Source organism: Solanum verrucosum, unplaced genomic scaffold (assembly GCF_900185275.1).
Source record: "Solanum verrucosum unplaced genomic scaffold, falcon-dt-bn FXZP01000220.1, whole genome shotgun sequence".
In the NCBI taxonomy this organism is placed as follows: domain Eukaryota; kingdom Viridiplantae; phylum Streptophyta; class Magnoliopsida; order Solanales; family Solanaceae; genus Solanum; species Solanum verrucosum.
The window spans coordinates 213,783-241,617 of NW_026020308.1; the positions used below are offsets into that span (position 1 = coordinate 213,783).

At 38.4% G+C, this 27,835-nt stretch overlaps 2 protein-coding genes and 1 pseudogene across 2 annotated transcripts; all 3 read right to left on the reverse strand.

The window, feature by feature from the left end:
• Positions 1 to 473: 473 nt before the first annotated feature.
• LOC125835067 (probable LRR receptor-like serine/threonine-protein kinase At3g47570) lies at positions 474 to 9,733 on the reverse strand. The gene is made up of 4 exons (XM_049514206.1): positions 8,827 to 9,733; positions 8,452 to 8,742; positions 863 to 2,563; positions 474 to 735 (listed from the first exon to the last, which is right to left on the reverse strand). The coding sequence occupies exons 1-4, from the start codon at positions 9,731 to 9,733 to the stop codon at positions 479 to 481; spliced, it is 3,156 nt and encodes a 1,051-aa protein (XP_049370163.1). The 3' UTR covers positions 474 to 478.
• A 1,712-nt stretch (positions 9,734 to 11,445) lies between these two features.
• Positions 11,446 to 12,211, reverse strand: LOC125835068 (probable LRR receptor-like serine/threonine-protein kinase At3g47570; annotated as a pseudogene).
• A 25-nt stretch (positions 12,212 to 12,236) lies between these two features.
• Positions 12,237 to 14,903, reverse strand: LOC125835069 (LRR receptor-like serine/threonine-protein kinase FLS2). The gene is made up of 3 exons (XM_049514207.1): positions 14,207 to 14,903; positions 12,353 to 13,920; positions 12,237 to 12,275 (listed from the first exon to the last, which is right to left on the reverse strand). Exons 1-3 carry the CDS (start codon positions 14,901 to 14,903, stop codon positions 12,237 to 12,239), a joined length of 2,304 nt encoding a protein of 767 aa, XP_049370164.1.
• Positions 14,904 to 27,835: the final 12,932 nt, after the last annotated feature.

The window sequence follows — 27,835 nt, forward strand, 5'->3', positions numbered from 1 at the left end:
AATTTTCCCAACATTTTGCCCTGCCCTAACCTGCCCCGCCTTGACCTTGCTGTGTGAAATCTGCCTTTGGTCTTAGGCTCAACAATAAGATAAGATAACTGCAAAAGATTGGAAAGTGAATCTTTTGCTTTAATGATTGCTTTGCTTTTTGCACAAAAGGGGATATTACTATTTCCTTTTCACTTCTCTTTTTATAATGGAAGACTCTTCAAAGTAGTTGTGAGGTGATAGAAGTGGTCCTCAATAGTTGCTAAAATATTAAAAACATACATCCTCAAAAAATTCTCATCGAAAGAACTAAAGTACTTGTGCTGAATTAACCTTAACACAACTAACATATGTAATCAAGCAACATACAAGAGGCTATAGTACAATTATACTACACCTAATAGCAACTAATGACAAGTTGGAGCCTAATCTTTTTAAGTGTCGAAAGAGCATCTTTCATGCTAATTCTTGCATCAGGTTTCACTAAAGTTCATCTCAAAGCTAATTCTATGATAGATAACAAACATTGCATCTTTAAGTCGATCTGTTCTTCCCCCGGCATTACCAAATTTGAATCCACCACCTTATGAATTCCACTTGGGAAGGAATCACTAACCCAACATTGTATGCTCATTTCTCCATTAAATATTTCATCACTTGGTCTCATTCTTGTAAACGTCTCCATTATCAGGATGCCAAAACTATAAACATCACAACTTGTGGATACTATTCCATCTTGTCCATACTCTGCAATCATGATTGAAAATTATCATAAAAGTTTCCTTGAGAGTATAGAGTATTGACCTATATCTAGGGGCAGGAATTATTTTGAGTATTTAAACGATATGAAAAACTCTAAAACATTCTAATATACCTAGAGCAATGTATCCAATGGTTGCAATTGTCCTTGTTTGAACAAAAGAAGCCTCCCCTGCACCTAACAATTTTGCAATGCCAAAATCACTGACATGGCCAACCATATCTTGATCTAGCAAGACATTGCTTGGCTTCAAGTCACAATGAACCACAGGTGTTGAATAGCCATTGTGGAGATACTCCATTGCTGATGCAACATCAATCATTATATCTAATCTCTGCAATAACTTCAAGAACAAGTTGTGGGAGTATAACCATTTATTGAGTGTCCCATTGGGCATGTATTCCAGCACTAAGGCTTTGAAATCAAGGTTGGAACAGCTGGTGATGACTTTGGTCAGATTTCTGTGGCGAAGGTTCCGGAGTATCTCACATTCCGCGTCAAAACTTTTGAATGCACCCTCCAATTGTACATTGAATACCTTTGCTGCCAAAAGAGTACCATCCTTAAGTATCCCTTTGTAGACCGCGCTGAAACCCCCACTACCAAGCAAGTTGCTTTCATTGAATCCTTCAGTTGCCTGTTCAAGTTCATAATAGGAAATTCTTTCATGCTCTTTAACCAAAGACACATCTACTTGACTTGCATTTTTCTTTGTCTTTCTCAATCTTAACACCGCATATCCAACAGTCAACGCAAGGAGTGATCCAATCCCTAATAAAATATATAAACTTGTGAGCACCATTTTTCTTCTCAACTTCTCTGTAAATTTGGTTAGGCATGGTTTCACGATAAACCGAGAGTCACCACATAGTGCATCATTGGATAGGAAGGACTGGCTGGTGATGTTTGCAAAAGGGCCACCAGTGGGAATTTGTCCATTGAGTTTATTGAATGAGAAATTCATGTTTTTGAGATACACAAGAGCTTCTAATGACTTTGGAATTTCACCACTGAGATAGTTATAGCACAAATCCAAGAATTCTAATGCTAACATTTTGCCAAATGAATCTGGAATAGGCCCCTCTAATCTATTATGTGCCAAAGAAAGATTAATCAATTTATCTAGACCCCCTAGAGTGCTAGGAATCTTACCAGAAAAATCATTTTTTGATAGATCAATGAGTGTTGCAGCCTTTAAGTTTCCAATCTCAAAGGGAATTTCTCCACTCAATAAATTTGATGAAATATTGAATTCTATGAGATCACGAAGGCTCCCCAAGCTTGCAGGTAATCTAGAATTCAGCCTATTAACAGCTAGATAAAGTGTCCTCAAACTAGCAACATTCCCTAAGCATGGTGGCACTGAACCAGAAAACCGATTTCTTGACAAGTCTAACGCACCAAGATTCTTCAAACTGCACATAACATCTGTTATGGTTCCTTCTAACTTGTTGCTTTGTAGGTAAAGTTCTTGAAGGCTCAACATTCCTTGGACAGTATTTGGAATATGTCCGGTCAACTCATTGTTATACAGATCAATCCTTGTCACTTCAGTAAGATTACCAATTTCTCGAGGTATGACTCCCTTCACTTTACAATCACTTCCTCTAAAAGTGTGCAGTGAGTTTGAGAAATTACCAACTGATGAAGGCAAAACACCATCCAATGGATTTCCATCAAACCAGAGTACTCTTAGATTCCTACAGTTTGTCAATGATGTGAGGAAGCTCAATTTTGAATCGCTTACAAAATTATTTCCCGAAAAGCTCAGAACCTCAAGGTACTCTAAGTTACCAAGTGATCCCGGAATCGGACCTGTGAAACTATTGCCTGAGAGATCAAGTATTCTGAGTCTAGAAGCATTTGAGATTGAATCAGAGATAAAACCACTAAGATTACTTACTCCAAAAAAGAGTTGTTCTAGGCTCGGCATTCGACGACCTAAATCTGAAGGTAGAGTACCTGAAAGCTTATTTTCTGTAAGTGTTAGACTCTGCAGTGCTGACATGTTAAAAATGGTTGGAGGGACTGAACCACTAAACTGATTCTCTGATAATCCCAACACTTGTAGTTTCTCAAGATTACCGAGCTCCACTGGTATCTCTCCTGTCATTAATTTAGGGAAATGTATGAGTTGCCAGTTTTGCGGAAGAGAGAAAAGGAAGAACATTTTCATTTTTCTTATTAGAGAACATAATACTACCTTCCAAATGCAGAGCGATAATATATAGTTCCATAAGAGCTGTTAGGTTGGCTAGCTCACTTGGTACAATTCCAATAAACTCATTGTAAGACAATGACAAGATTTGAAGCTTTCTGCAATTTTCTAAGTTCGGTGGAATAACGCCACCTATATAGTTTTTTGAGAGGTAAAGCCCTTCCAAATTTGGAAGATGGTCACATATAGTTGTTGGAACCTTTCCTGTGAGATTGTTAAAGGAAAGACCAAGGTTTTTCATTGTCGTAATGTTGAAGATTGATGTTGGTATAGAGCCACTAAGTTGATTATATTGCAGATCTAAAAAAGTCAGGTAGCGAAGATCACCAAATTCTCGAGGGATCTCTCCTTCTAGAAAATTATTTTGCATACTCAACACTTCCAGCTTTGTTATATTGGAAATGGAAGAAGGAATTTCTCCCGAAAATTGATTCATCGAAAGATACACAAAGCGTAGGTTCGGTAACAAACTTAAAGATGATAGAATGGCTCCAGTGAAGTTATTTCTCGTGACACTAATCGATTTCAACCTTTGTAAATGGACCAACTCTTTTGGAAAATCTCCATGGAAAGTGTTGTTATGAATGTTGAGGGAAACAAGAAATGAGAGGTTTCCGAGATGTGGAGGTATGGTACCATGAAGTTGCATGCTAGAAATGTCTAAAGCAGTGACTCGGTGGTGGCGGGAGCTGCAAGTAATTCCAATCCAGCTGCAAACCAGGCTGGAAGAAGACCAGTTTCTTGCTAGGATGTTGTTAGGATCAAAAGAAATGTGAGATTTCAGTGCAAGAAGAGCGGCTTCATCGGTGGAAATATTAGCAAGTGAAGAAGTATGGTGATGAAGCATAATGAAAACTGCAAGAGCTAACAGATGATTGCAAATTCTTCCCATAACTATGACAAGAATTGATAATACAAAGCAATGATATCAAATTTATTGTATACCAATATACTGTTTTTATATTGGACTAATGGTGTCACATCAACTTGTTGGATACAACAACTTAGTTAAACTTTTTATAAGTTTTGTTGGGTCCCAAGCTGTTTTTTTTTGCTACACCTTAGAATTTATCTTATTAAGACGCGTTGCGACTTCACCAACAATTAAAATGATCTTTTTCTCCACTTAACTAACGAACAAAGTTGTTTAACTAGTGATTATGTGTATAAATCCTCAAATGGAACCGTTTTTCATAGGCAGATGAAACTTTTCAAAGTCCAAAATAATCGGGATTGAAAATAGATATCCGACATGGAGTGGGTAACAAACAAAAATCCTTGCAAAAATGTGGTAGAAATATAAATTAAACATGATTGAAATAGGAAGTTAGGTAGAGATAGGTTTTAACACCACATCTTATTCACAGAATTAAAGCAAATAATTTAAACTAAAATCCTATAAAGAAGAAGATTATGTAGATTCTTGCTAGTGTATACATACATGCAATTCTGATATAGCGAAATAAGGACTTCTGTTAACTCTGCAATTGTTAAGTTGCTCACCAAGTTGATCTGGTGAATGATAATCTTGTTTGCATACCAAATATGCCTCACAACTTCAGAGTTCCTCTTCAAGTGGAGGTAAACCTTTCTGCCAGCTCATTTTTCTGAATATACAAAAGATCATTGTGGTGAAAGTGACCCAATTGTTTGTGCCAAGTGGACTGACTTGGTAAAGCTACATGTTCTTCCCCCATCGGATTCAAGGAAAAACTTTTTTACTGTATTTTAATTCCATGACCACTTGGATCAATGATCAGACACGCCTTATCTTCAAAAAAGAAAAGATAATGTGCACGCGCTGTCGCACAGATGACGTCTTGGGCGCACACCTGATGCGCATCAAGGCAGTAGCACTTCCGTCAGTGTGCTATCACTCAGCTGATAGCTTGGGCGCGCAGCCAGCGTGCAACAAGGCAATGTCCAGTAAAATAGTCATAATTTCTTGCAAAAATATCCGCTTGACTGATGAATTATTGTGTTGGAAACTATACTGAAACAACTTTAATTTTGTAGGTTATGGGCTACGTAACTCTTCCTATTATATACTTGTTTGAAGTGGACACTTGTGAGAACCTATATGAAAACTTCATCATAGAGATGCTTTCAACTCAACTTTGTGCTAAATTTTCCTTATGACCTTAATTCACATTCAATACAATTCCCACACTTAAGACTTGACCTTTACACCTAGGTACAATCAAATTCACTGAGTCTGAGTTTAATTAGATACGTAGAACGGTTCAAATTTTAACCCGAAAGTATGAGGTGTTACAGGATCTGATACCAATTTGTTAATGTTTAACAAATTTAAAAAATGGCAAAGAAGAAAAGGAGAGATATATTATTAAGTTGAAAGAAGAGTTTATTGAATAAAAAGAAATCTTAACAGATCTGCAGTAAATAATTCAGATAACTAACTAAAACGAAACTCATGAGGCAGATTTCAAGACATGCATACTACAACAAAAATTGCTACAATACCTCAATCCCAAACAAATTGACGTTAGATATAAGAATTCATATCACTTCATTTAAGCTCATCTTAGTCCAATCTTACATAAAATAAAATTAAAAATAGAAATCCTTGCAAATTCTCTATTTTACCAAAAGACTGTCCGAAAACATTGGACCTAAAAGTAACCTACTATTGTGACTAAAATATAATTCCTTGTATCTGCTATATTTATATCGAGATCAAGAGAGATCTTTTTCTTCCATTTTGCCCCTATCTTTTGCTATAATTTACATGAATTGGTATGTAAAAGCTAACTAGTTTCTGTATAAAGAAGATGTTAATTTTTTTTTTATAACAGACAAAAAAATTAGTAAACTGTCTAAATTGAAAAGAGCAAAAATGAGACTGAGGATTGAAAATTGTGAGTGAACAGAATGACTCATCTTTACTTATCTGTGATGGAAAAGAAAATGCAAGTCTTCCTAAGTTTTTTAGTCAATAAATCTATTAATTAGTTGTTGTGTGGGGGCAACTAACCATTATAAAGTCTCTTTATTCTTTGATTATCTAGCTTGACCTTGCTGTGTGAAATCTGCCTTTGGTCTTAGGCTCAACAATAAGATAACTGCAAATTATTGGAAAGTGAATCTTTTGCTTTCAAGATTGCTTTGCTTTTTTGCATAAAAGGGGAAATTATTGTTCCTTTTCACTTTCCTTTTTATAATGGAAGACTCCTGAAAGCAGTTTTAGTTTATTCCAACTTTTATTTCTTCCTTTAACTTCTTGTTCAAACAAAAATAAGTTTTTCAATCATGTCTTCTGAGGTGATAGAAGTGGTCCTCAATAGTTGCTAATGTTCTCATTGAAAAACCTGAAGTGCTTGTATTGAATTAACCTTAACACAACCAACATATGTAATCAAGCAACATACAAGAGGCTATACTACAACTATATTCCACCTAGTAGCAACTAATGACAAGTTGGAGCCTAATCTTTTTAAGTGTCGAAAGAGCATCTTTCATGCTAATTCTTGCATCAGGTTTCACTAAAGTGCATCTCAAAGCTAATTCCATGATAGATACCAAACATTGCATCTTTAAGTCGATCTGTTCTTCCCCTAGCGTTACCAAATTTGAATCCACCACCTTATGAATTCCACTTGGAAAGGAATCACTAACCCAACATTGTATGCTCATTTCTCCTGTAAATATTTCATCACTTGGTCTTCTTCTTGTGAACGTCTCCATCATTAGTATGCCAAAACTATAAACATCACAACTCGTGGATACTATTCCATCTTGTCCATACTCTGCACATGATCGAAAATTATCATAAAATTCCTTGAGAGTATTAATATACATCTAGGGGAAAGAATTATTTTGAGTATTTAAACGATATGAGAGAACTCTAAAGCATTTTGATTATATACCTGGAGCGATATATCCAATGGTTGCAATTGTCCTTGTTTGAACAAAAGAAGCCTCTCCTGCACCTAGCAATTTTGCAATGCCAAAATCACTGACATGGCCAACCATATCTTGATCTAGCAAAACATTGCTTGGCTTCAAGTCACAATGCACCACAGGTGTTGAATAGCCATTGTGGAGATACTCCATTGCTGATGCAACATCGATCATTATATCTAATCTCTGCAATAAATTCAAGAACAAGTTGTGGGAGTATAACCATTTATTGAGTGTCCCATTGGGCATGTATTCCAGTACTAGGGCTTTGAAATCAAGGTTGGAGCAGCTGGTGATGACTTTGGTTAGATTTCTGTGGCGACGATTCCGGAGTATCTCACATTCCGTGTCAAAAGCAAGTTGCTTTCATTGAATCCTTCAGTTGCCTGTTCAAGTTCATAACAGGAAATTCTTTCATGCTCTTTTACCAAAGACACATCTACTTGACTTGCATTTTTCTTTGTGTTTCTAAATCTTAACACCGCATATCCAACAGTCAATGCGAGGAGTGATCCAATCCCTAATAGAATACATAAACTTGTGAGCACCATTTTTCTTCTCGACTTCTCTGTAGATTTGGTTAGGCATGGTTTCACGATTAACCGAGAGTCACCACATAATGCATCATTGAATAGGAAGGACTGGCTGGTGATGTTTGCAAAAGGGCCACCAGTGGGAATTTCTCCACTGAGTTTATTGAATGGGAAATTCATGTATTTGAGATACACAAGAGCTTCTAATGACTTTGGAATTTGACCACTAAGATAGTTATAGCACAAATCCAAGAATTCTAATGCTAACATTTTGCCAAATGAATCTGGAATAGGCCCCTCTAATCTATTATGTGCCAAAGAAAGATTAATCAATTTATCTAGACCCCCTAGAGTGCTAGGAATCTTACCAGAAAAATCATTTTTTGATAGATCAATGAGTATTGCAGCCTTTAAGTTTCCAATCTCAAAGGGAATTTCTCCACTCAATAAATTTGATGAAATATTGAATTCTATGAGATCACGAAGGTCCCCCAAGCTTGCAGGTAATCTAGAATTCAGCCTATTAACAGCTAGATAAAGTGTCCTCAAACTAGCAACATTCCCTAAGCATGGTGGCACTGAACCAGAAAACCGATTTCTTGACAAGTCTAATGCACCAAGATTCTTCAAACTGCACATAACATCTGGTATGGTTCCTTCTATCTTGTTGCTTTTTAGGTAAAGTTCTTGAAGGCTCAACATTCCTTGGACAGTATTTGGAATATGTCCGGTCAACCCGTTGTATTGCAGATCTATCCTTGTCACTCCTGTTAGATTACCAATTTCTCGAGGAATGATGCCCTTCAATTTACAACCATTTCCTCCAAAAGTTTGCAGTGAGTTTGAGAAATTACCAACTGATGCAGGCAAGACACCATCCAATGGATTTCCATCAAACCAGAGTGATCTTAGCTTCCTACACTGTGTCAATGATGTGAGGAAGCTCAATGTTGAATCGCCGACAAAATTACTCCCTCACAAGCTCAGAACCTCAAGGTACTCTAAGTTACCAAGTGATCCCGGAATCGAACCTGTGAAACTATTGCCTGAGAGCTCAAGTATTCTGAGTCTTGAAGAATTTGAGATAGCAGGAGAGATAAAACCACTAAGCTTATTTCCTCCACAAACGAGTTCTTCTAGGTTGGGCATTGCACAACCTAAATCTGAAGGTAGAGTACCTGAAAGCTTGTTTTGTGCAATATCTAGGACCTGCAGTGATGACATGTTGAAAATGTTTGCAGGGACAGAACCACTAAACCGATTCTCTGATAATCCTAGTGCTTGTAGTTTCTTCAGATTACCGAGCTCCACTGGTATCTCTCCTGTCATTTATTTAGGGAAATATATGAGTTGCCACTTCTGCAGAAGAACATTTTCATTTTTCTTGTAAGAAAATATTGTATTACCTTCCAAATGAAGACCTCTGACATATAACTTTGTAAGAGCTGTTAAGTTGGCTACCTCTCTTGGTACAGTTCCAGTAAACTCATTGTAAGTCAATGACAAAATTTGAAGCTTTCTGCATTTTTCTAAGTTTGGTGGAATAACACCACCGAGGTAGTTTCTTGAGAGGTAAAGCCCTTTCAAATTTGGAAGATGGTCGCATATAGTTGTTGGAAGCTGACCAGTGAAATTGTTATAGGTAAGACCAATGTTTTTTATAGTTGTAATGTTGAAGATTGATGCTGGTATAGAGCCACTAAGTTCATTAAATTGCAGATCTAAAAAGGTCAGGTAGCATAGATCACCGAGTTCCCGAGGGATCTCTCCTTTTAGAAAATTATTTTGCATACTCAACACTTCCAGCTTTGTGATGTTGGAAATGAAAGGAGGAACTTCTCCTGAAAATTGATTCATAGAAAGGTACACAAAGCGTAGATTTGATAACAAACTTAAAGATGATAGAATTGCTCCGGTGAAGTTATTACTTGTGACACTTATAAATTTCAGCCTCTGCAAATGAGCCAACTCTACTGGTAAATCTCCATAGAAAGCATTGTAACTTATGTTGAGGGAAACAAGAAATGAGAGGTTTCCAAGGTGTGGAGAAATGGTACCATGAAGTTGCATGCTAGATATGTTTAAAGCAGTGACTCGGTGGTGGCGGGAGCTGCAAGTGATTCCAATCCAGCTGCAAACCGGGCTGGAAGAAGACCAGTTTCTTGCTAGGATGTTGTTAGGATCAAAAGAAATGTGAGATTTCAAGGAAAGTAGAGCAGCTTTATCAGTGCTAATATTAGCAAGTGAAGAAGTATGGCGATGAAGCGTAATGAAAACTGCAAGAGCAAACAGAAGATTGCAAGTTCTTGCCATAACTATGACAAGAGTACTTTATAATACAAAGCAATGATCTTAGACGATCTATTTAAAGATTAATGTATACCTATATACTGTTTTTATATTGGAATGTCTTTTAGTCAATTTAATTAGTTGGATAAAACAACTAGTTAAACTTTTTTAAAAGTTTGGTTGTTAAATTGTTTTAACATAATTTTCTGTCCTTCACCTTTGAACTTTATCTTATCAAGACTTGTCTTGGCTTTACCAACAATTAACACTTAACTAACAAATAAAGTTGTTTAACCTGTATTCATCTTTAACTAGAGATTTTGTGTTCGAATACTCTTTTAATAGGCAGATGAAACTTTTCAAAATCCTAATTAATCGGAACTTAAATAGATATCATACACCGACTGGGTAACAAACAAAAATCCTTACACAAATGTGGTAGAATATAAATTTAACATGATTGAAACAGGAAGGTAGGTAGAGATAGTTTTTAACACCACATCTTATTCAGATTCTTGCTAGTGTATATATATATATATATATACATGTAATTCTGATAGAGTGAAATAAGGACTTCTGCAATTGTTAAGTTGATTTTGTGAATGAAAATCTTGTTTGCTTACCAAATTGATATGCCTTTGCAACTTCGGAGTTCCTCTTTATTGAGATTAGTTCTACTGGTGAATATAGTTTTGAGAAGGCAGACACACAAATGAAGGTTAAACAGAGTAAAGAAGTGAATGAAGTTGAAGTGAACCAATGGTCAAAGCCTCTGATGAATCTATCAAACACTGCAGACAAAAGGAGGACACATGGCAAGATCACAAGGCAACCAAAGTTAAATGATGGATTTAATTACAGCCGTAGATCACAGAGTAACAGCTGTCAAATGCATGATCAAGTCACATGATGGTTGTTATGGAGGTTCCGTAGCAGACAATCCGCGAGTGTAATACACACATTATATGTTTTTGTTGATATTAAAAAAGGTGTCAAAATGACATAGCGGGATCCTACATAAGGTGTCTAAAATGAACATTGTCCAGTTAAGGTGTATAAGTGAAACATAGTGCCAACTTTAAGGGGTCACCGATGAGTTAGGCCTAAAAAAATTCTGATTTGGTTGAGCATGAAGTTTACAGGTGATTTGAAAAATATGTTTAATGAGAAAAGGAATACTACTGGAGAGATTGAAGTGGTGCAAAATATTCTGTTTTAGAGATTACTGAATGACCAAATTCTGGTCACATCGAGTGTCGATTTGAGCAGCAATTCACTGCTGGAAACAGAGGTTAAATTATAGGTGCAGAGCACGTTGGTTTTGATGATACTCGTGTACTAATACAAGCTTTAGATCTTGAAAATTCTGGGCACTTCGCAGCTGTTAAGTTGCGAACTACAGCTTCAAAATATGGTGTATTGGTTGAGCACCAATAATGCATCTAACGAGCTTGGGGGACACAATTTTTTGTGGTGAATGTTCTGCAACAAACTAGACAGCAACTTTTCATGAACGAGTTCCAAAATAATGCATCTAACGAGTTTCATGAAAGGATACTTGAGTAGACTGCCATTTTTCGACTTTTATATATCATCAAATTTACATATATCAAGAAACAAGCTGCTTCCTACAACAGTGACTACAACACTTAAAACTACTTGTGCAGAATGGAAATCTTAACCCAACTGACATAGGTAATCAAATAACATACAAGAGCACACGGGTCCGATTCCACCTAGTGCAGACTACTGACAAGCTGGAGTCTAATCGTTTTCAGTGTTGAAAGAGCATCTTCCATGCTAATTCTTGCATCTGGGGTCGCTAATGTGCAGCTCAAAGCTAGTTCCATGATTGATAACAAACATTGCATCTTTGCATCGATTTGTTCGTCCCCTGGTTGTATCAAATTAGAATCCACCACCTTATGAATTGCACTTGGGATTGAATCACTAACCCAACGTTGTATGGTCAAGTCTCCGGTAAAAGTTTCATCAGTTGGTCTAATTCTTGTAAACGTCTCCATCATTAGAATTCCAAAACTATAAACATCACAACTCGTGGATACTATTCCATCCTGTCCATACTCTGCAATCATGGTAAAAAATTATCATAAAAGCTTCATAGTTAAAATGGAATATGCCAAAACTATGAATATCGATCTATATCTAGGGGAAAGAGTTGTTTTGAGTATTTAAACAATATGAAAACTCTAAAAAAAAACTACAATATACCTGGAGCAATATAACCAATGGTTGCAATTGTCCAAACGCCTCCTCTGTACCTAACATTTTTGCAATGCCAAAATCACTTACATGAGCAGCCATTTCTTGATCTATCAAGACATTGTTTGGCTTCAGGTCACAATGCACCACTGGTGTTGAATAACCATTGTGGAGATAGTCTATTGCCGACGCAACATCTATCGTTATATCAAGTCTCTGCAGTAAGTTCAAGAACAAGTTATGAGAGTATAACCATTTACCAAGGGTCCCGTTGGGCATGTATTCCAACACTAGGGATTTGAAATCAAGGTTGGACCAGCTGGTGATGACTTTGGTCAAATTTCTGTGGCGAAGGTTCCGAAGTATCTCACATTCTGTGTCAAAACTTTTGAATGCACCCTCCAACTGCACATTGAAGACCTTTGCTGCTAAAAGGGTACCATCCTTAAGTATCCCTTTGTAGACCGTGCTGAAACTTCCATTACCAAGCAAGTTGCTTTCGTTGAATCCTTCTGTTGCTTGTTCAAGTTCATAATAGGAAATTCTTCTGTGCCCTTTTACCAGAGTTACATCTTCTTGACTTGCATTTTTCTTTGTCTTTCTCGATCTTAACACCACATATCCAACAGCCAATGCAAGGAGTGATCCAATCCCTAACATCATATATAAACCTATAAGCACTTTTTTTCTTCTTGACTTCTTTTCCGATTTGGTCAGGCATGGTTTAATGTTAAAACGGGAGTCACCACAGAGTGCATCATTGGACATGAAAGACTGACCTGTGGCATTCACAAAAGGACCACCGGTGGGAATCTCTCCACTGAGTTTATTGAATGAGAAATTCATGTTTTTGAGGTACACAAGAGCTTCTAATGACTTTGGAATTTGACCACTAAGATTGTTATAGGACAAATCCAAGTATTCCAAGGACAACATTTTGCCAAATGATTCAGGAATAGACCCCTCTAATCTATTATGTGCTAGAGAAAGATTAATCAATTTTTCTAGACCACCTAGAGTACTAGGAATCTTACCAGAAAAATAATTCCTTGACAAATCAATGAGTGTTGCAGCCTTTAAGTTTCCGCTCTCCAGTGGAATTTCCCCACTCAATAAATTGGACGAAATATCGAATTCTATGAGATCTTGAAGGCTCCCCAAGCTTGAAGGTAATCTAGAATCCAGGTTATTGTTAGCTAGATGAAGTTTCCTCAAACTAGTAACATTCCCTAAGCATGAGGGCACTGAACCAGAAAAATGATTTTCTGACAAGTCTAATGCACCAAGATTCTTTAAACTGCATATAACATCGGGTATGGTTCCTTCTATCTTATTGCTTAATAAATAAAGTTCTTGAAGGCTCAGCATGCCATGGACAGTGTCTGGAATGTGTCCTATCAACTCATTGTTATATAGACTCATTGATGTCATTCCAGTAAGATTACCGATTTCTTGAGGAATGGCACCCTTAAATTTACAACCATTTCCATCAAAAGAATCTAGAGATTTGGATAAATTGCCAACAGATGGAGGCAAAACACCATCCAACGGATTATCACCAATCCAGAGTACTCTAAGATTCCTACAGTTTGACAATGATGTAAGAAAGCTCATTTTTGAATCACTGAAAAAATTATTAATTTGCAAGCCTAGAATCTCGAGGTATTCTAAGTTACCAAGTGATTCGGGAATAGGACCTGTGAAACTGTTGACTGCGAGATCAATTTCTCTGAGTTTCGAAGAATTTGAGATTGAATCAGAGATAAAACCACTTAGATTAGTTGCTGCACAGTAAAGTCCTTCTAGATTGGGCATTCCACGACCTAAATCTGAAGGTAGAGTACCTGAAAGATTGTTTAGTGAAAGTTCTAGGATCTTCAGTGCTGACATGTTAAAAATGCTTGCAGGGATAGAACCAGTGAACCCGTTCTCGGCTAATATCAGCCTCTGTAGTTTCTCAAGATTACCTAGCTCCATTGGGATCTCTCCTGTCAATTAGGGAAAATGTATGAGTTACTAGTTTCGTGAAAGAGAGAAAAGAATGAAAATTTTCATTTGTGTACCTTCCAAATGCAGAGTTGCAATATATAATCTTGTAAGAGCTGTTAAGTTGGCTAGCTCTCTTGGTACAGTTCCAGTAAACTCATTCAGCGACAATGACAAGACTTGAAGCTTTCTGCAGGGTTGGTGGAATAACGCCACTTAGGTAGTTTTTTGAGATGTAAAGTCCTTCCAAGTGTGGAAGATGATCGCATATAGTTGTTGGAAGCTTACCAGTAAGATTGTTATTGCTAAGACCAATATTCTGCATCGTCGTAATGTTGAAGATTGATGTTGGTATAGAGCCAGTAAGCTGATTATCTTGCAGGTCTAAAAAAGTCAGGTAGCGAAGATCACCGATTTCTCGAGGGATCTCTCCTTCAAGAAAATTATTCCGCAAGCTCAACACTTCCAGCTTTGTTAGATTGGAAAGGGAAAATGGAATTTTCCCTGAAAATTGGTTGTTCCAGAGGTACAGAAAGCATAGGTTCGGTAACAAACTTAAAAATGGTGGAATGGCTCCTGTGAAGTTATTGCTTGCAACATTAATGACTTTCAACCTTTGTAAATGAGCAAACTCTTCCGGTAAACTCCCATGGAAAGTGTTGTCACTGATGTCGAGGGAGACGAGAAATGAGAGGTTTCCAATGTGTGGTGGAATGGTACCATGAAATTGCATGTTAGAAATGTCTAAAGCAGTGACTCGATGGTGACGGGAGCCGCAAGTAATTCCAATCCAGCTGCAAACTGGGACGGAAGAAGACCAGTTGCTAGCTAAGATGTTGTTAGGATCAGAATAAATGAGAGATTTCAATGCAAGAAGAGAAGCTTTATCAGTGTTAATATTAATAACAGTAGCAAGTGATGTATGGTGATGCAGTAGTAGAATCAAAATTGCAAGAGCAAAGAGGAGATTGCAGATTCTGCCCATAACTGTGACTAAAATAAGAATTGATAATGCAAAACAATGATTTTAGAAGATGTATTTAATACACTATTGGAGTATTACTTGGTTAAGAGTACAAGTTGTATTAGTGAGAAAGTCAGTCAACTTGTTGAGTGTCTTTTGAAGTTGAGAATGCTGAATTCTTTGCCATTTCTTTGACTTTAAAAACTTTGATTGCTGAAATTAGTCAGTCAACTTGTGGAGTGTTATTTGGTTTAGAGTACAAGTTGTATTGCTGAAAGTCAGTCAACTTCTGGGGTGGATTAGCATTTACTGAATGTAATGGAAACCATGTGTTAAGATTAATTATGAAAGAATTTGTTGGGAAGTAGGAGAACATATAAGTAGTTTTGATGATTGATAAAGTGAACCTGATTTACTATTTGTTGTCTTATGTGTACTCTATCAGATAAACCGGGTCTCTAGACGTGAATGCGGACAACTTGTACAAATATGGGAGATTGCGGCAAAGAAGACTCGTGATATAGTGTAGAAAATAAAGGAGTGAAAATAGAAATAAAGCTCTAACTAAGAAACCGTACAAAGTGAGCCTGGTTCACAATCCAGTAGCAGAACCAGTGGGGGAACTAAGAATCCTTATTAAATCAAAAGATTCCTAAATAAGGAAAAGAAGTGCAGAAGACTCCTTATAGGAAAAGGAAAGTTCCTAAATAAGGAAAGGGAGTGCAGAAGACTCCTTATAGGAAAAGGAAAGCTTTTTAAAGAGTAAAATACTTTCCTTGTAGGAGTCAACTACGTTAAACAACTTCTATGCCGAAAAAGGAAGAACGCAAACAAGTTCTATAAGGAAAAGGATTAGTTTTTCGGAAAACGTATTCCTTTCCTAGTAGAAGTCGATCAAGGCAAAAATCAACCTTTACAAAAGGACAAAGACAAAGAAGAGAAGATCGGCTTCTGCAATCGCAATTGAGAGAATTTTCCAGCAAAGGCAGAGCGGCACCTATTGCATATTCACGAAAGTCATCATCTTCAGAGCAATAGTCATTGGAGCAAAACTGCAAGGCTTTGTCACAACAACAGTGAAACCAGGTTCATGAGTTGTGTTTGAGTCTGAACTATTGAATGTTGAAGTCTGATCAATTAAAGTCTAGGGTTATTAGTCTTTGTTGATTTGTTCTAGGTTTATTATTGAAAAACGTTCAACATCCATTTTAAAAAAGGAAAATCAGTATACGTTGGAATAATTACAAAGTACTTGTTTCCATCCCTTTTTCAAATTGGTACTTATCTCTTTTTCAAAAAAAAAAAACTTTGGGTCGGGTCAGATCAGGTGGGGTCGATCCACAATCCAAAACTTACATCTCCCACTTCACACATGGTGGACAAGACACAAATCAATATCATATCAACTAAACACATAATTCATACGATAAATAGTTCATGTGACTCGTGAGTACCAAGGCTTGCCTTCAAGGTTTTTACAATCCCTACATAGGAATTCAATCATACGTGGAAAGAATTCACTATTAATTTAAGGACACTATTACTCACAATATCCCAGACTTCATTCACTACTTCAATAGTTACTTATTCAATCCCTCATCCTCTTACAGAGGTTAACTCGTGTTCATATTTAACTTTATATACACAATTACACTCGAGTGTAGTAGTCGGCTTGTGTATATAAGTTAAATTGTTCACTTTAATCATCTTTCCTTTCTACTCGAATTTATCTGTAACATCTGGTAAGTTGAAATAACTATGAAGAGGCTTAAAAAAAATCGGAAATAGTCATTTTTGGAAGGAATTCAAAAAAATGAAAAATCTGGAAAATTGGTGAAGTGTGGAAATCAGTGAGATTTTGGTCAAATTTGAGCAGTCATAACTCCTAGCTCAGGATGCGTTAGGAGTAGTTCCAATTATGTTTGCGAAGCCTGTGGAATGATCTTTCTAAAGCCACTGAGTTTGCTCGATTCCGAGTTCGTATGAACGAGTTATGCCCTTTGAAAGTTGGGAAGTTGGCAGGGAATCCGTCCGGAAATTTTAAGGGCATTTTGGTCTTTTCCCTAGCTATTTCTTTTGGGGTTATATTGTGGTGTTAGGCTGATTTTTGGATCATTTTGGTCGCATTTTAAAGAGTGAGAGCTAGGGCTTGTGAGTGAAGAGGAGAAGAAGAGGAGAAGAAGAGAAGAAAGAGGAGATCAAACAAGTTTCCGTCAAAGATCGTCGTGGATATCGTCGGGGGTGATCCCTACTAGGTATGTGATTTCTTAGTGTTGGGTTGATCCTTTCCCCCACACACCAAACTCAATTTTATTATTGAGAAAAGATTGGATATGTTGTTGAAGTTATTTGGTTGTGTTGTTGATGTTGTTGATTGTGTTGTTGAAGTCCCTTGTTGATTTGGACATGTTTCCGGTTGTGTTTTGGGTTGAAATCTATTGTATGTTGAGGGATTTATGATTCTAAATGTTTGGAGTGGGAAACCTTGGAGTTTATAAGGTTTAGAGTTGGAGAAAAGAAGGAGAAAAGTCGAAGTTGTCGGGGAAAAGGGGTGGCGCGTCGCCCCAAGAAGTGTTCTGAACTTCACCCCTTGGGACGTTGCACCCTACAGAGCGCCTCAGCTGGCCTTCTGAGCTTCAAGGGCTGGCGCTCCGCACCTTGCAGAGCGCCAAGGACGCCAAGTTCCCCCATTCTTTTCACACTTTCTCATGCATGTTCCTTGGTATTGTACCTATGTTTCCTAGTTGTTTCCAACACTCCAAAGTACTTCTAAACGTCAAGGAGTCATCCATAAACGTGTGATCATATACCTTGAATCCAAATTCCAATTCAAGGAGAGTTAGTTTCCAAGTCAAGTGAAATTAAGAGTTAAGTCTAGAAGTTGAAGAAGTGAGTCAAAGCAAGTCTTTAAAGTTGTTCAAGAGTCTTTATTGAACGTTTTAACTTCATTCTAAGGCTCAAGTTGCAAGTCAAGCAAAGAGTATAGAGTTTCAAGTTAGGTCAAGAACATAAAGTTGAGTTCATTTCTCAAAGTTATTGGGGAACTATGTATTCCCAAAGAAGTTTTAAAGAAACATTTTTACATTTAAACAAGGTTGGAACTGAGATTTCCAAAGAGCCTTCGGGCTAGTTTTTGAGTAATTATCTCAAATCAGCAGGAAGACATGTTTTAAAAACATAAGAGCCAGTACTTTTTGGGAGTAGTATCGAGCACCGATTGGGGAAACGTTCAAAGAACCCATAGCCCCCATAGAACCATGTTAGTCACAATGGTTAGAAAATGATCATACTTTTTAGATGAATCCTTTTCCAGATAGACTAGTGGATCCGTTAGGCAGTTTAGCTCTTATACCTTTGGCCGGGTATAGGATGCGCTGGCAGCATGAGGTCGATCGCTGTATCATCACTATAGCTCTTATGTGATGGTTGTCGGTTAGAGAAACTCCCACAGCAATTATTGTATTTTCATACACAGAAAGTATTATATTTTTATATACATCAGTTCATTTGTATTTCTATATACATCTCAGGCTTATTGTATCTTGGTATACACACAGAGTTTATAGCATGTTTTAAGCAGTCTTTATTTATATCGCACTTGTTTTAAAATTTGCCTTATATTGAAAGAAGTCAGTCAGGTTGAGTTGAGTTGAGTCAGGTAAGCTATTCAGTTTCTTCAAGATTTCCTTCTAGCCTATGTTGCTTAGTTTTCCAGCTCTCATACTCGTACATTCAATGTACTGATGCCATTTGGCCTGCATCTTATGACGATGCAGATACAGGTACCCCAGATTAGCATCCTGCACGTCGTTGATCCAGATGAGCACTCCAGAGTCAGTGGTGAGCCTCCTTGCATTCCGGAGGACTCAATTATTTTGTATTCTTAGTTTTGTTTTATGAGGGTGTTGCGGGGTCTGTCCCAACATCCATCTCAGTATTTTAGAGGCTTCATAGACAGTCAATCAATTAGTTTTTGAGTCTCTCATCTATGTATATATGTAAATATCCTATCTTGAGATTCGAGTTGCCCTTGTGGCCAGATTTTTATAAGTTAAGTTGTTGTGTAACCTTGCATTTGCATTGAGTTATTCTGTTGAGTTAGGTTTCCGCTGAGTTAAAAAAGCCAGGCGAAGGGTTCGCTTGGGGCCAAAAATGGTCTCCGAGTGCCGGTCCCGCCCAGGGTATAGGCTCATGGTGTGACAAACTTGGTATCAGATCCTAGAGTTCAAGAGTCCTAGGGAGTCTATGAAGTCGTGTTTGTGGAGTCCTAGTTATCGGTGTGAAGCGCGCCACATCTATAATTGGGAGGCTACAACATTTAGGAAGATTTCTTACTTCTTTCACACTCATCTCGTGCGTTAGAGTTGATCTCTAAAAAGTTTCTTTTAATCCGTACTTGCGCGTGTTTCAGATAATCATGCCTCCACGAAGAGTTGGCAGAGGGCGTCTTCCTAGACGTTATGTTGATGAGCAAGAGTTACCTTATGCCCGGGAGCACAACCACAAGGGGAAGTTTCTAATGCCGAGTTCAGAGAGGCAATTAGAATTCAGAGTCAAGCTGTAACTAATCAGATTGGTCAGCAAAGGGGAGCTCGACAGGAAGGAGCTGACACTTCTAGGATCCGCGAGTTCTTGGGGATGAATCCTCCGAATTTCATGGGTTCGAGCACTACTGAGGATCCAGAGAACTTCATTGAGGAGCTGAAGAAGATTTTTGATATGATGCATGTGACAGATACTGAGCGGGTTGAACTAGCTACGTATCAATTAAAGGAGGTTGCTAGAACATGGTTCGACCAATGGAAAGGGGGCAGAGTTGAGAATGCACCACTTGCGAGTTGGGCCTGTTTTGGGGCATTTCTTTCCTCGAGAATTGAAAGAGGCCAAGGTACGTGAGTTTCTCACACTTAAGCAGGAGTCTTTGAGTGTTCATGAGTACAGTCTGAAGTTCACAAAACTATCCCGCTATGCTCCGGAGATGGTGGCGGACATGAGGAATAGAATGAGTTTGTTTGTTGCTGGGCTGTCTCGGTTGTCAAGTAAGGAAGGTAGGGCTGCAATGCTTATCGAAGACATGGACATATCAAGGTTGATGGTCTACGTGCAGCAGGTTGAGGAAGAGAAGTTGAGAGACAGAGAAGAGTTCAGAAATAAGAGAGCTAAGACCGGTAGCGAGTCCGGGCAGGAGAAAGGTAATTCAAACCGTTCCTCCTTTCAGCAAAGGAAATAGGGACCTGCTCCATTATCTGCTAGAGCACCTGCACCCCGATATAGAGGTGAATTTAATGGCCAGAATTCGAAGGACTTCAAGGCTAGACTAGCACAATCTTCGAGTAGTGTGGCGCAAGAGAGTAGTAAGCCTCCTGCCTTCGCCAAGTGTGGTAGGAACCACTCAGGTATTTGTCGAGAGGGCTCAATTGGTTGTTTCAAGTGTGGTCAGAATGGACATTTCATGCGAGAGTGTCCAAAGAATAGGCAGGGTGATGGGGGCAATAGAGCACAATCTTCTTCAATTGCTCCCCCAGACAGGACCGGACCTAGAGGAGCTACTTCTAGTACCGACGGAGGAGCAAACCACCTTTATGCAATCACCAAAGAATTCTCTGAATGTTGTCACTGGTATGATCAAAGTCTTTGCTTTTGATGTATATGCTTTGCTAGACCCAGGAGCAAGTTTATCCTTTGTAACTCCTTATGTTGCAAATAAGTTTGAGGTTCTTCCTGAAAGACTTTGTGAACCCTTTTGTGTTTCTACACCTATTGGGGAGTCTATTCTAGCAGAAAGAGTTTATCGTGATTGTCCTGTTTCTATCAATCACAAGAGCACCATGGCTGATTTGGTTGAGTTAGACATGGTAGATTTCGATGTCATTCTAGGTATGGATTGGCTTCATGCCTGTAAAACTCGAGTGGTCAAGTTTCAGTTTCCGAATGAGCCAGTCTTAGAGTGGAGTAGTAGTTCAGCAATGCCTAAGGGTCGTTTCATTTCGTACCTTAAGGCAAGAAAGTTAGTTTCAAAGGGTTGTATCTATCACTTAATCTGAGTTAATGACTCTAGTGTTGAGATACCTCTTTTTCAGTCAGTTCCTACAGTAAGAGAGTTTCCAGAAGTGTTTCCTGATGATCTACTCGGAATTCGTCCTGAGAGAGAAATAGATTTCGACATAGATCTCATTCCAGATACTCGTCCTATCTCTATTCCGCCATATAGAATGGTACCAGCAGAGTTGAAAGAGTTGAAAGAGCAGTTGAAATATCTCCTAGATAAGGGTTTCATTCGATCGAGTGTCTCACCTTGGGGCGCTCCGGTCTTGTTTGTGAGAAAGAAAGATGGTTCCCTTAGGATGTGTATAGATTACCGCCAATTGAACAAGGTTACCATCAAGAACAAGTACCCTCTTCCGAGGATTGATGATCTTGTCGATCAGCTTTAGGGTGCCACTTGTTTTTCGAGGATTGACCTTAGATCAGACTATCATCAGTTAAGAGTAGGGGAATGTAATATTCCCAAGACAGCTTTCAGGACCTGGTACAGTCATTATGAGTTTTTAGTTATGTCTTTTGGTTTGACCAATGCACCGGCAGCTTTCATGGACTTGATGAACAGAGTCTTCAAACCTTATTTAGATACGTTTGTTATCGTCTTCATTGATGACATACTAGTCTATTCAAGGAATGAAGAACATCATGCTAGTCATCTTAGAACAGTTCTTCAGACTTTGAAAGACAATGAGTTGTATGCCAAGTTCTCTAAGTGTGAGTTTTGGCTTAAGTCTGTGGCATTCCTAGGCCACATTGTGTCCGGTGATGGAATTAAAGTTGATACTCGGAAAATTGAGGCAGTGCAGAATTGGCCTAGACCCACATGTTCAACTGAAATTAGGAGTTTCTTGGGTTTAGCTGGCTATTATAGAAGGTTTGTTAAGGGGTTCTCGTCTATTGCATCTCCTTTGACCAAGTTGACTCAGAAGACAGTGAAATTTCAATGGTCTGAAGCTTGTGAAAACAACTTTCAGGAATTGAAAAAGAGGTTAATTACAACTCCAGTATTGACGTTACCAGAAGGTACTCAAGGTTTTGTGGTATATTGTGATGCATCTAGAATTGGTTTGGGTTGTGTCTTAATGCAGAATGGCAAGGTTATAGCTTATGCCTCCAGACAGTTGAAGGTTCATGAGAAGAACTACTCAACCCATGACTTAGAGTTGGCTGCTATAGTATTTTCTTTGAAGATATGGCGTCATTACTTGTATGGTGCGCATGTCGACATATTCACTGATCACAAGAGCCTTCAATATGTGCTTACTCAGAAAGAGCTTAATCTCAGACAGAAGAGGTGGTTAGAATTACTCAAGGACTATGACCTGAGTATTCTTTACCACCCAGGTAAGGCTAATGTTGTTGCTGATTCTTTGAGCATGTTGTCTATGGGTAGTACCGCCCATATTGAAGAAGGAAGGAGAGAGTTAGCAAAAGATGTACACAGACTGGCATGCTTGGGAGTCTGACTTACAGATTCCGCAAAAGGAGGAATAGCGGTGGCGAATGGGGCCGAGTCATCACTAGTGTCAGAAGTGAAAGAGAAACAAGATCAAGATCCCATTTTGCTTGAGTTGAAGGCAAATGTTCAAAAGCAAAGAGTATTAGCTTTTGAACAAGAGGGAGATGGTGTTTTGAGGTATCAAGGTAGATTGTCACATATGGTAGATGGACTCCAAGAAAGGATTATGGAGGAAGCTCATAGCTCCAGATATTCCATTCATCCGGGTTCCACGAAGATGTATCGTGACTTGAGAGAAGTTTATTGGTGGAATGGCATGAAGAAGGGCATTACAGAGTTTGTTGCTAAGTGTCCAAATTGTCAACAAGTGAAAGTTGAACACCAAAGGCTCGTTGGTTTGGCTCAGAGGATAGAACTTCCAGAATGGAAGTGGGAGATGATCAACATGGATTTCATCACAAGGTTGCCAAAGTCTCGCAGACAACATGATTCTATTTGGGTGATTGTCGACAGAATGACAAAGTCAACTCATTTTCTACCGGTAAAGACACCAATTCAGCAGAAGATTATGCCAAGTTGTATATTCAATAGATAGTGAGACTTCATGTAGTCCCAATCTCCATTATTTCAGATAGAGGTGCACAGTTTACTGCACAGTTCTGGAAATCATTTCAGAAAGGCTTGGGTTCAAAGGTGAACTTAAGTACTGCTTTTCATCCTAAGACTGATGGGCAAGTCGAGCGTACTATTCAGACTTTAGAAGATATGTTGAGGGCTTGTGTGATCGATTTCAAAGGTAATTGGGATGATCACCTACCCCTCATTGAGTTTGCCTACAACAACAGTTATCACTCTAGCATCCAGATGGCTCCATATGAAGCTCTTTATGAGAGAAGATGTAGATCTCTTATTGGATGGTTTGAAGTTGGTGAAACACAGTTGATAGGACCATATTTAGTTCACCAAGCTATGGAGAAGGTGAAAGTGATTCAAGAGAGGTTGAAAACGGCACAGAGTCGTCAAAAATCCTACACTGATGTTAGGAGAAGGGCGTTAGAGTTTGAAGTAGACGATTGGGTATATTTAAAAGTTTCACCCGTGAAAGGGGTTATGAGGTTTGGTAAGAAGGGGAAACTTAGTCCCCGGTATATTGCACCTTACCGCATAGCCAAGAGAATTGGCAATGTTGCTTATGAGTTGGAGGTACCGCAGGAACTAGAAGCGGTTCACCCGGTTTTTCACATCTCTATGTTGAAGAAGTGCATAGGTGATCCTTCATTGATCCTGCCGACTGAAAGTGTTAGGATCAAGGATAGATTATCTTATGAGGAGGTTCCTATTCAGATTCTAGATCGCCAGGTTCGCAGGTTGAGAATAAAGGATGTGGCCTCAGTCAAGGTCCTTTGGAGGAACCAAATTGTTGAGGAAGCTACTTGGGAAGCCGAAGAGGACATGAAGAAGAGGTACCCATATCTCTTTGAATTCGGAGGAAATGCAGATTAAGGTATTAATTTCCTTCTTAGTGCTCTTTAATATATAATGAGCATGTTGTTGTGTTTGCATGATTGTTTGTTGGGTGGTTGAGTTGATGTTACACCCTTAGCCTAGTAAGAGTAACCTCATTCGAGGACGGATGTTCCCAAGGGGGAGATATTGTAACATCCGGTAAGTTGAAATAACTATGAAGAGGCTTAAATTTTTTTGGAAATAGTCATTTTTGGAAGGAATTCAAAAAAATGAAAAATCTGGAAAATTGGTTAAGTGTGGAAATCAGTGAGTTTTTGGTCAACTTTGAGCAGTCATAACTCCTATCTCAGGAAGATTTAGGAGTAGTTCCAGTTATGTTTGCGAAGCTTGTGGAATGATCTTTCCAATGCAACCGAGTTTGCTTGATTCCGAGTTTGTATGAACGAGTTATGGTCTTTGAAAGTTGGGCAGTTGGCAGGGAATCCGTCCGGAAATTTTAAGGGCAATTTGGTCTTTTCCCTAGCTATTTCTTTTGGGGTTATATTGTGGTGTTAGGCTGATTTTTGGATCATTTTGGTCGCATTTTAAAGAGTGAGAGCTAGGGCTTGTGAGTGAAGAGGAGAAGAAGAGGAGAAGAAGAGAAGAAAGAGGAGATCAAACAAGTTTCTGTCAAAGATCGTCGTGGATATCGTCGGGGGTGATCCCTACTAGGTATGTGATTTCTTAGTGTTGGGTTGATCCTTTCCCCCACACACCAAACTCATTTTTATTATTGAGAAAAGATTGGATATGTTGTTGAAGTTGTTTGGTTGTGTTGTTGATGTTGTTGATTGTGTTGTTAAAGTCCCTTGTTGATTTGGGCATGTTTCCGGTTGTGTTTTGGGTTGAAATCTATTGTATGTTGAGGGATTTATGATTCTAAATGTTTGGAGTGGGAAACCTTGGAGTTTATAAGGTTTAGAGTTGGAGAAAAGAAGGAGAAAAGTCGAAGTTGTCGGGGAAAAGGGGTGGCGCGTCGCGCCTTGTAGAGCGCCCCAAGAAGTGTTCTGAACTTCACCCCTTGGGACGTCGCACCCTACAGAGCGCCTCAGCTGGCCTTCTGAGCTTCAAGGGCTGGCGCTCCGCGCCTTGCAGAGCGCCAAGGACGCCAAGTTCCCCCATTCTTTTCACACTTTCTCATGCATGTTCCTTGGTATTGTACCTATGTTTCCTAGTTGTTTCCAACACTCCAAAGTACTTCTAAACGTCAAGGAGTCATACATAAACGTGTGATCATATACCTTGAATCCAAATTCCAATTCAAGGAGAGTTAGTTTCCAAGTCAAGTGAAATTAAGAGTTAAGTCTAGAAGTTAAAGAAGTGAGTCAAAGCAAGTCTTTAAAGTTGTTCAAGAGTCTTTATTGAACGTTTTAACTTCATTCTAAGGCTCAAGTTGCAAGTCAAGCAAAGAGTATAGAGTTTCAAGTTAAGTCAAGAACATAAAGTTGAGTTCATTTCTCAAAGTTATTAGGGAACTATGTATTCCCAAAGAAGTTTTAAAGAAATGTTTTTACATTTAAACAAGGTTGGAACTGAGATTTCCAAAGAGCCTTCGGGCTAGTTTTTGAGTAATTATCTCAAATTAGCAGGAAGACATATGTTTTAAAAACATAAGAGCCAGTACTTTTTGGGAGTAGTATCGAGCACCGAATTGGGGGAGCGTTCAAAGAACCCATAGCCCCCATAGAACCATTTTAGCCACTATGGGTAGAAAATGATCATACTTTTTAGATGAATCCTTTTCCAGATAGACTAGTGGATCCGTTAGGCAGTTTAGCTCTTATACCTTTGGCCGGGTATAGGATGCGCTGGCAACATGAGGTCAATCGCTGTATCATCACTATAGCTCTTATGTGATGGTTGTCGGTTAGAGAAACTCCCACAGCAATTATTGTATTTTCATACACAGAAAGTATTATATTTTTATATACATCAGTTCATTTGTATTTCTATATACATCTCAGGCTTATTGTATCTTGGTATACACACAGAGTTTATAGCATGTTTTAAGCAGTCTTTATTTATATCGCACTTGTTTTAAAATTTGCCTTATATTGAAAGAAGTCAGTCAGGTTGAGTTGAGTTGAGTCAGGTAAGCTATTCAGTTTCTTCCAGATTTCCTTCTAGCCTATGTTGCTTAGTTTTCCAGCTCTCATACTCGTACATTCAATGTACTGATGCCATTTGGCCTGCATCTTATGACGATGCAGATACAGGTACCCCGGATTAGCATCCTGCACGTCGTTGATCCAGCTGAGCACTCCAGAGTCAGTGGTGAGCCTCCTTGCATTCCGGAGGACTCAATTATTTTGTATTCTTAGTTTTGTTTTATTAGGGTGTTGCGGGGTCTGTCCCAACATCCATCTCAGTATTTTAGAGGCTTCATAGACAGTCAATCAATTAGTTTTTGAGTCTCTCATCTATGTATATATGTAAATATCCTATCTTGAGATTCGAGTTGCCCTTGTGGCCAGATTTTTATAAGTTAAGTTGTTGTGTAACCTTGTATTTGCATTGAGTTATTCTGTTGAGTTAGGTTTTCGCTGAGTTAAAAAAGCCAGGCCAACGGTTCGCATGGGGCCAGAAATGGTGTCCGTGTGCCGGTCCCACCGAGGGTGTAGGCTCGGGGCGTGATATTATCCATTCCATATCAACTGCTTTTCTATACATGCACTACTTTACCAAATCACTCATGGCTATCAGTAACATGTTAGAGTAGCAACACCGATCGAAACTTCAAGAAACAGAAAAAAGTCGAAGGGTATTCCAATTAAAAGTTAATTTTACTTTTCGGGGTCTCACACAATAAAGAAGTTGGGAACCATTCTTCCGTTAACCCAGTGATATCTTGACACACGTGGTGTGAAATACGTGCTACGATTTTCTCACCTTATATTGGTGCTTGTTGTTGACACCCAATTTTGGACCTCCACGATTTACACTAATTTCTGAGCTTCTTAATTTTAAAACGATTTAGAATAATGGATCTTATAAAAGACATTATTTCTCAAGGTTACGTTAAGTAATTCCAATCGATTTCATAGTATTTTATAATTATATGTGTAATTAGTGTTTCTTAAACATCCAAAAATCGTCACAAAAGATTTTACATTCTTTAGTCAAATATTTTGATTGGCCTAATTCAAGTTATGGTTATGATTTTAAATTAATTAGATTATGATTAAATTAAATTATTTTATTTCGTTGATTTTAGGAAGCTTGTTAATTAATTATTTTGATTCGTCGACTAAATTCAGTTATGTTTTGAGTACGATATGGTTATAATCACAATCTATTTGGCCATTCTATATTTTGCAAGACCTAACCACTTCTTTTTTGTTATGACCGTTTTTCTGCCCATCTTGAACATAAATTCCAGGTCCAATTTCTTCTCCATTAACCAATCAATAGCATCCCATCTAATTCCCAACCCTTTTCCTTCTCCCAACTCTTATTCCCATTCCCAACCGACTCAGGCTACCAAATAATTCCCCAACTCGCCCGTATCCGGCCAGTTCGCTGATAACTTCCAACATTCATCAGCGTTAAACCAAGATGCTCAGCGTTAACAGTACATCGATGAAAATAGAAGAAAAACAGTGATATCACATGGAAAGCGACAAACTCCAACGTTCACAACGCAACACACACAACAGCTGCCAGTATCGCATTTTTGTCCTTGGGGCCTTGAGATCAAGACACGTCTCACCCCAAGGACGATAGAGTCGATCTGAGGCATCCATCTTCCCTTTCCTCTTCCGGAATGGGTGAAATTTTAGAAAAAAGGTTGCCTCCCCTTAATGGTGAAAGATTTTTGAAGTTTGAATTCGGAATGGGCCCCTTTCTATCCAAATTTTCATCCGTTTCCCTGTAACATCCGGCAATTTGAAATAGCTATGAAGAAGCTTAGAATTGGAAATAGTTATTTTTGGAAAGAATTAAAAAA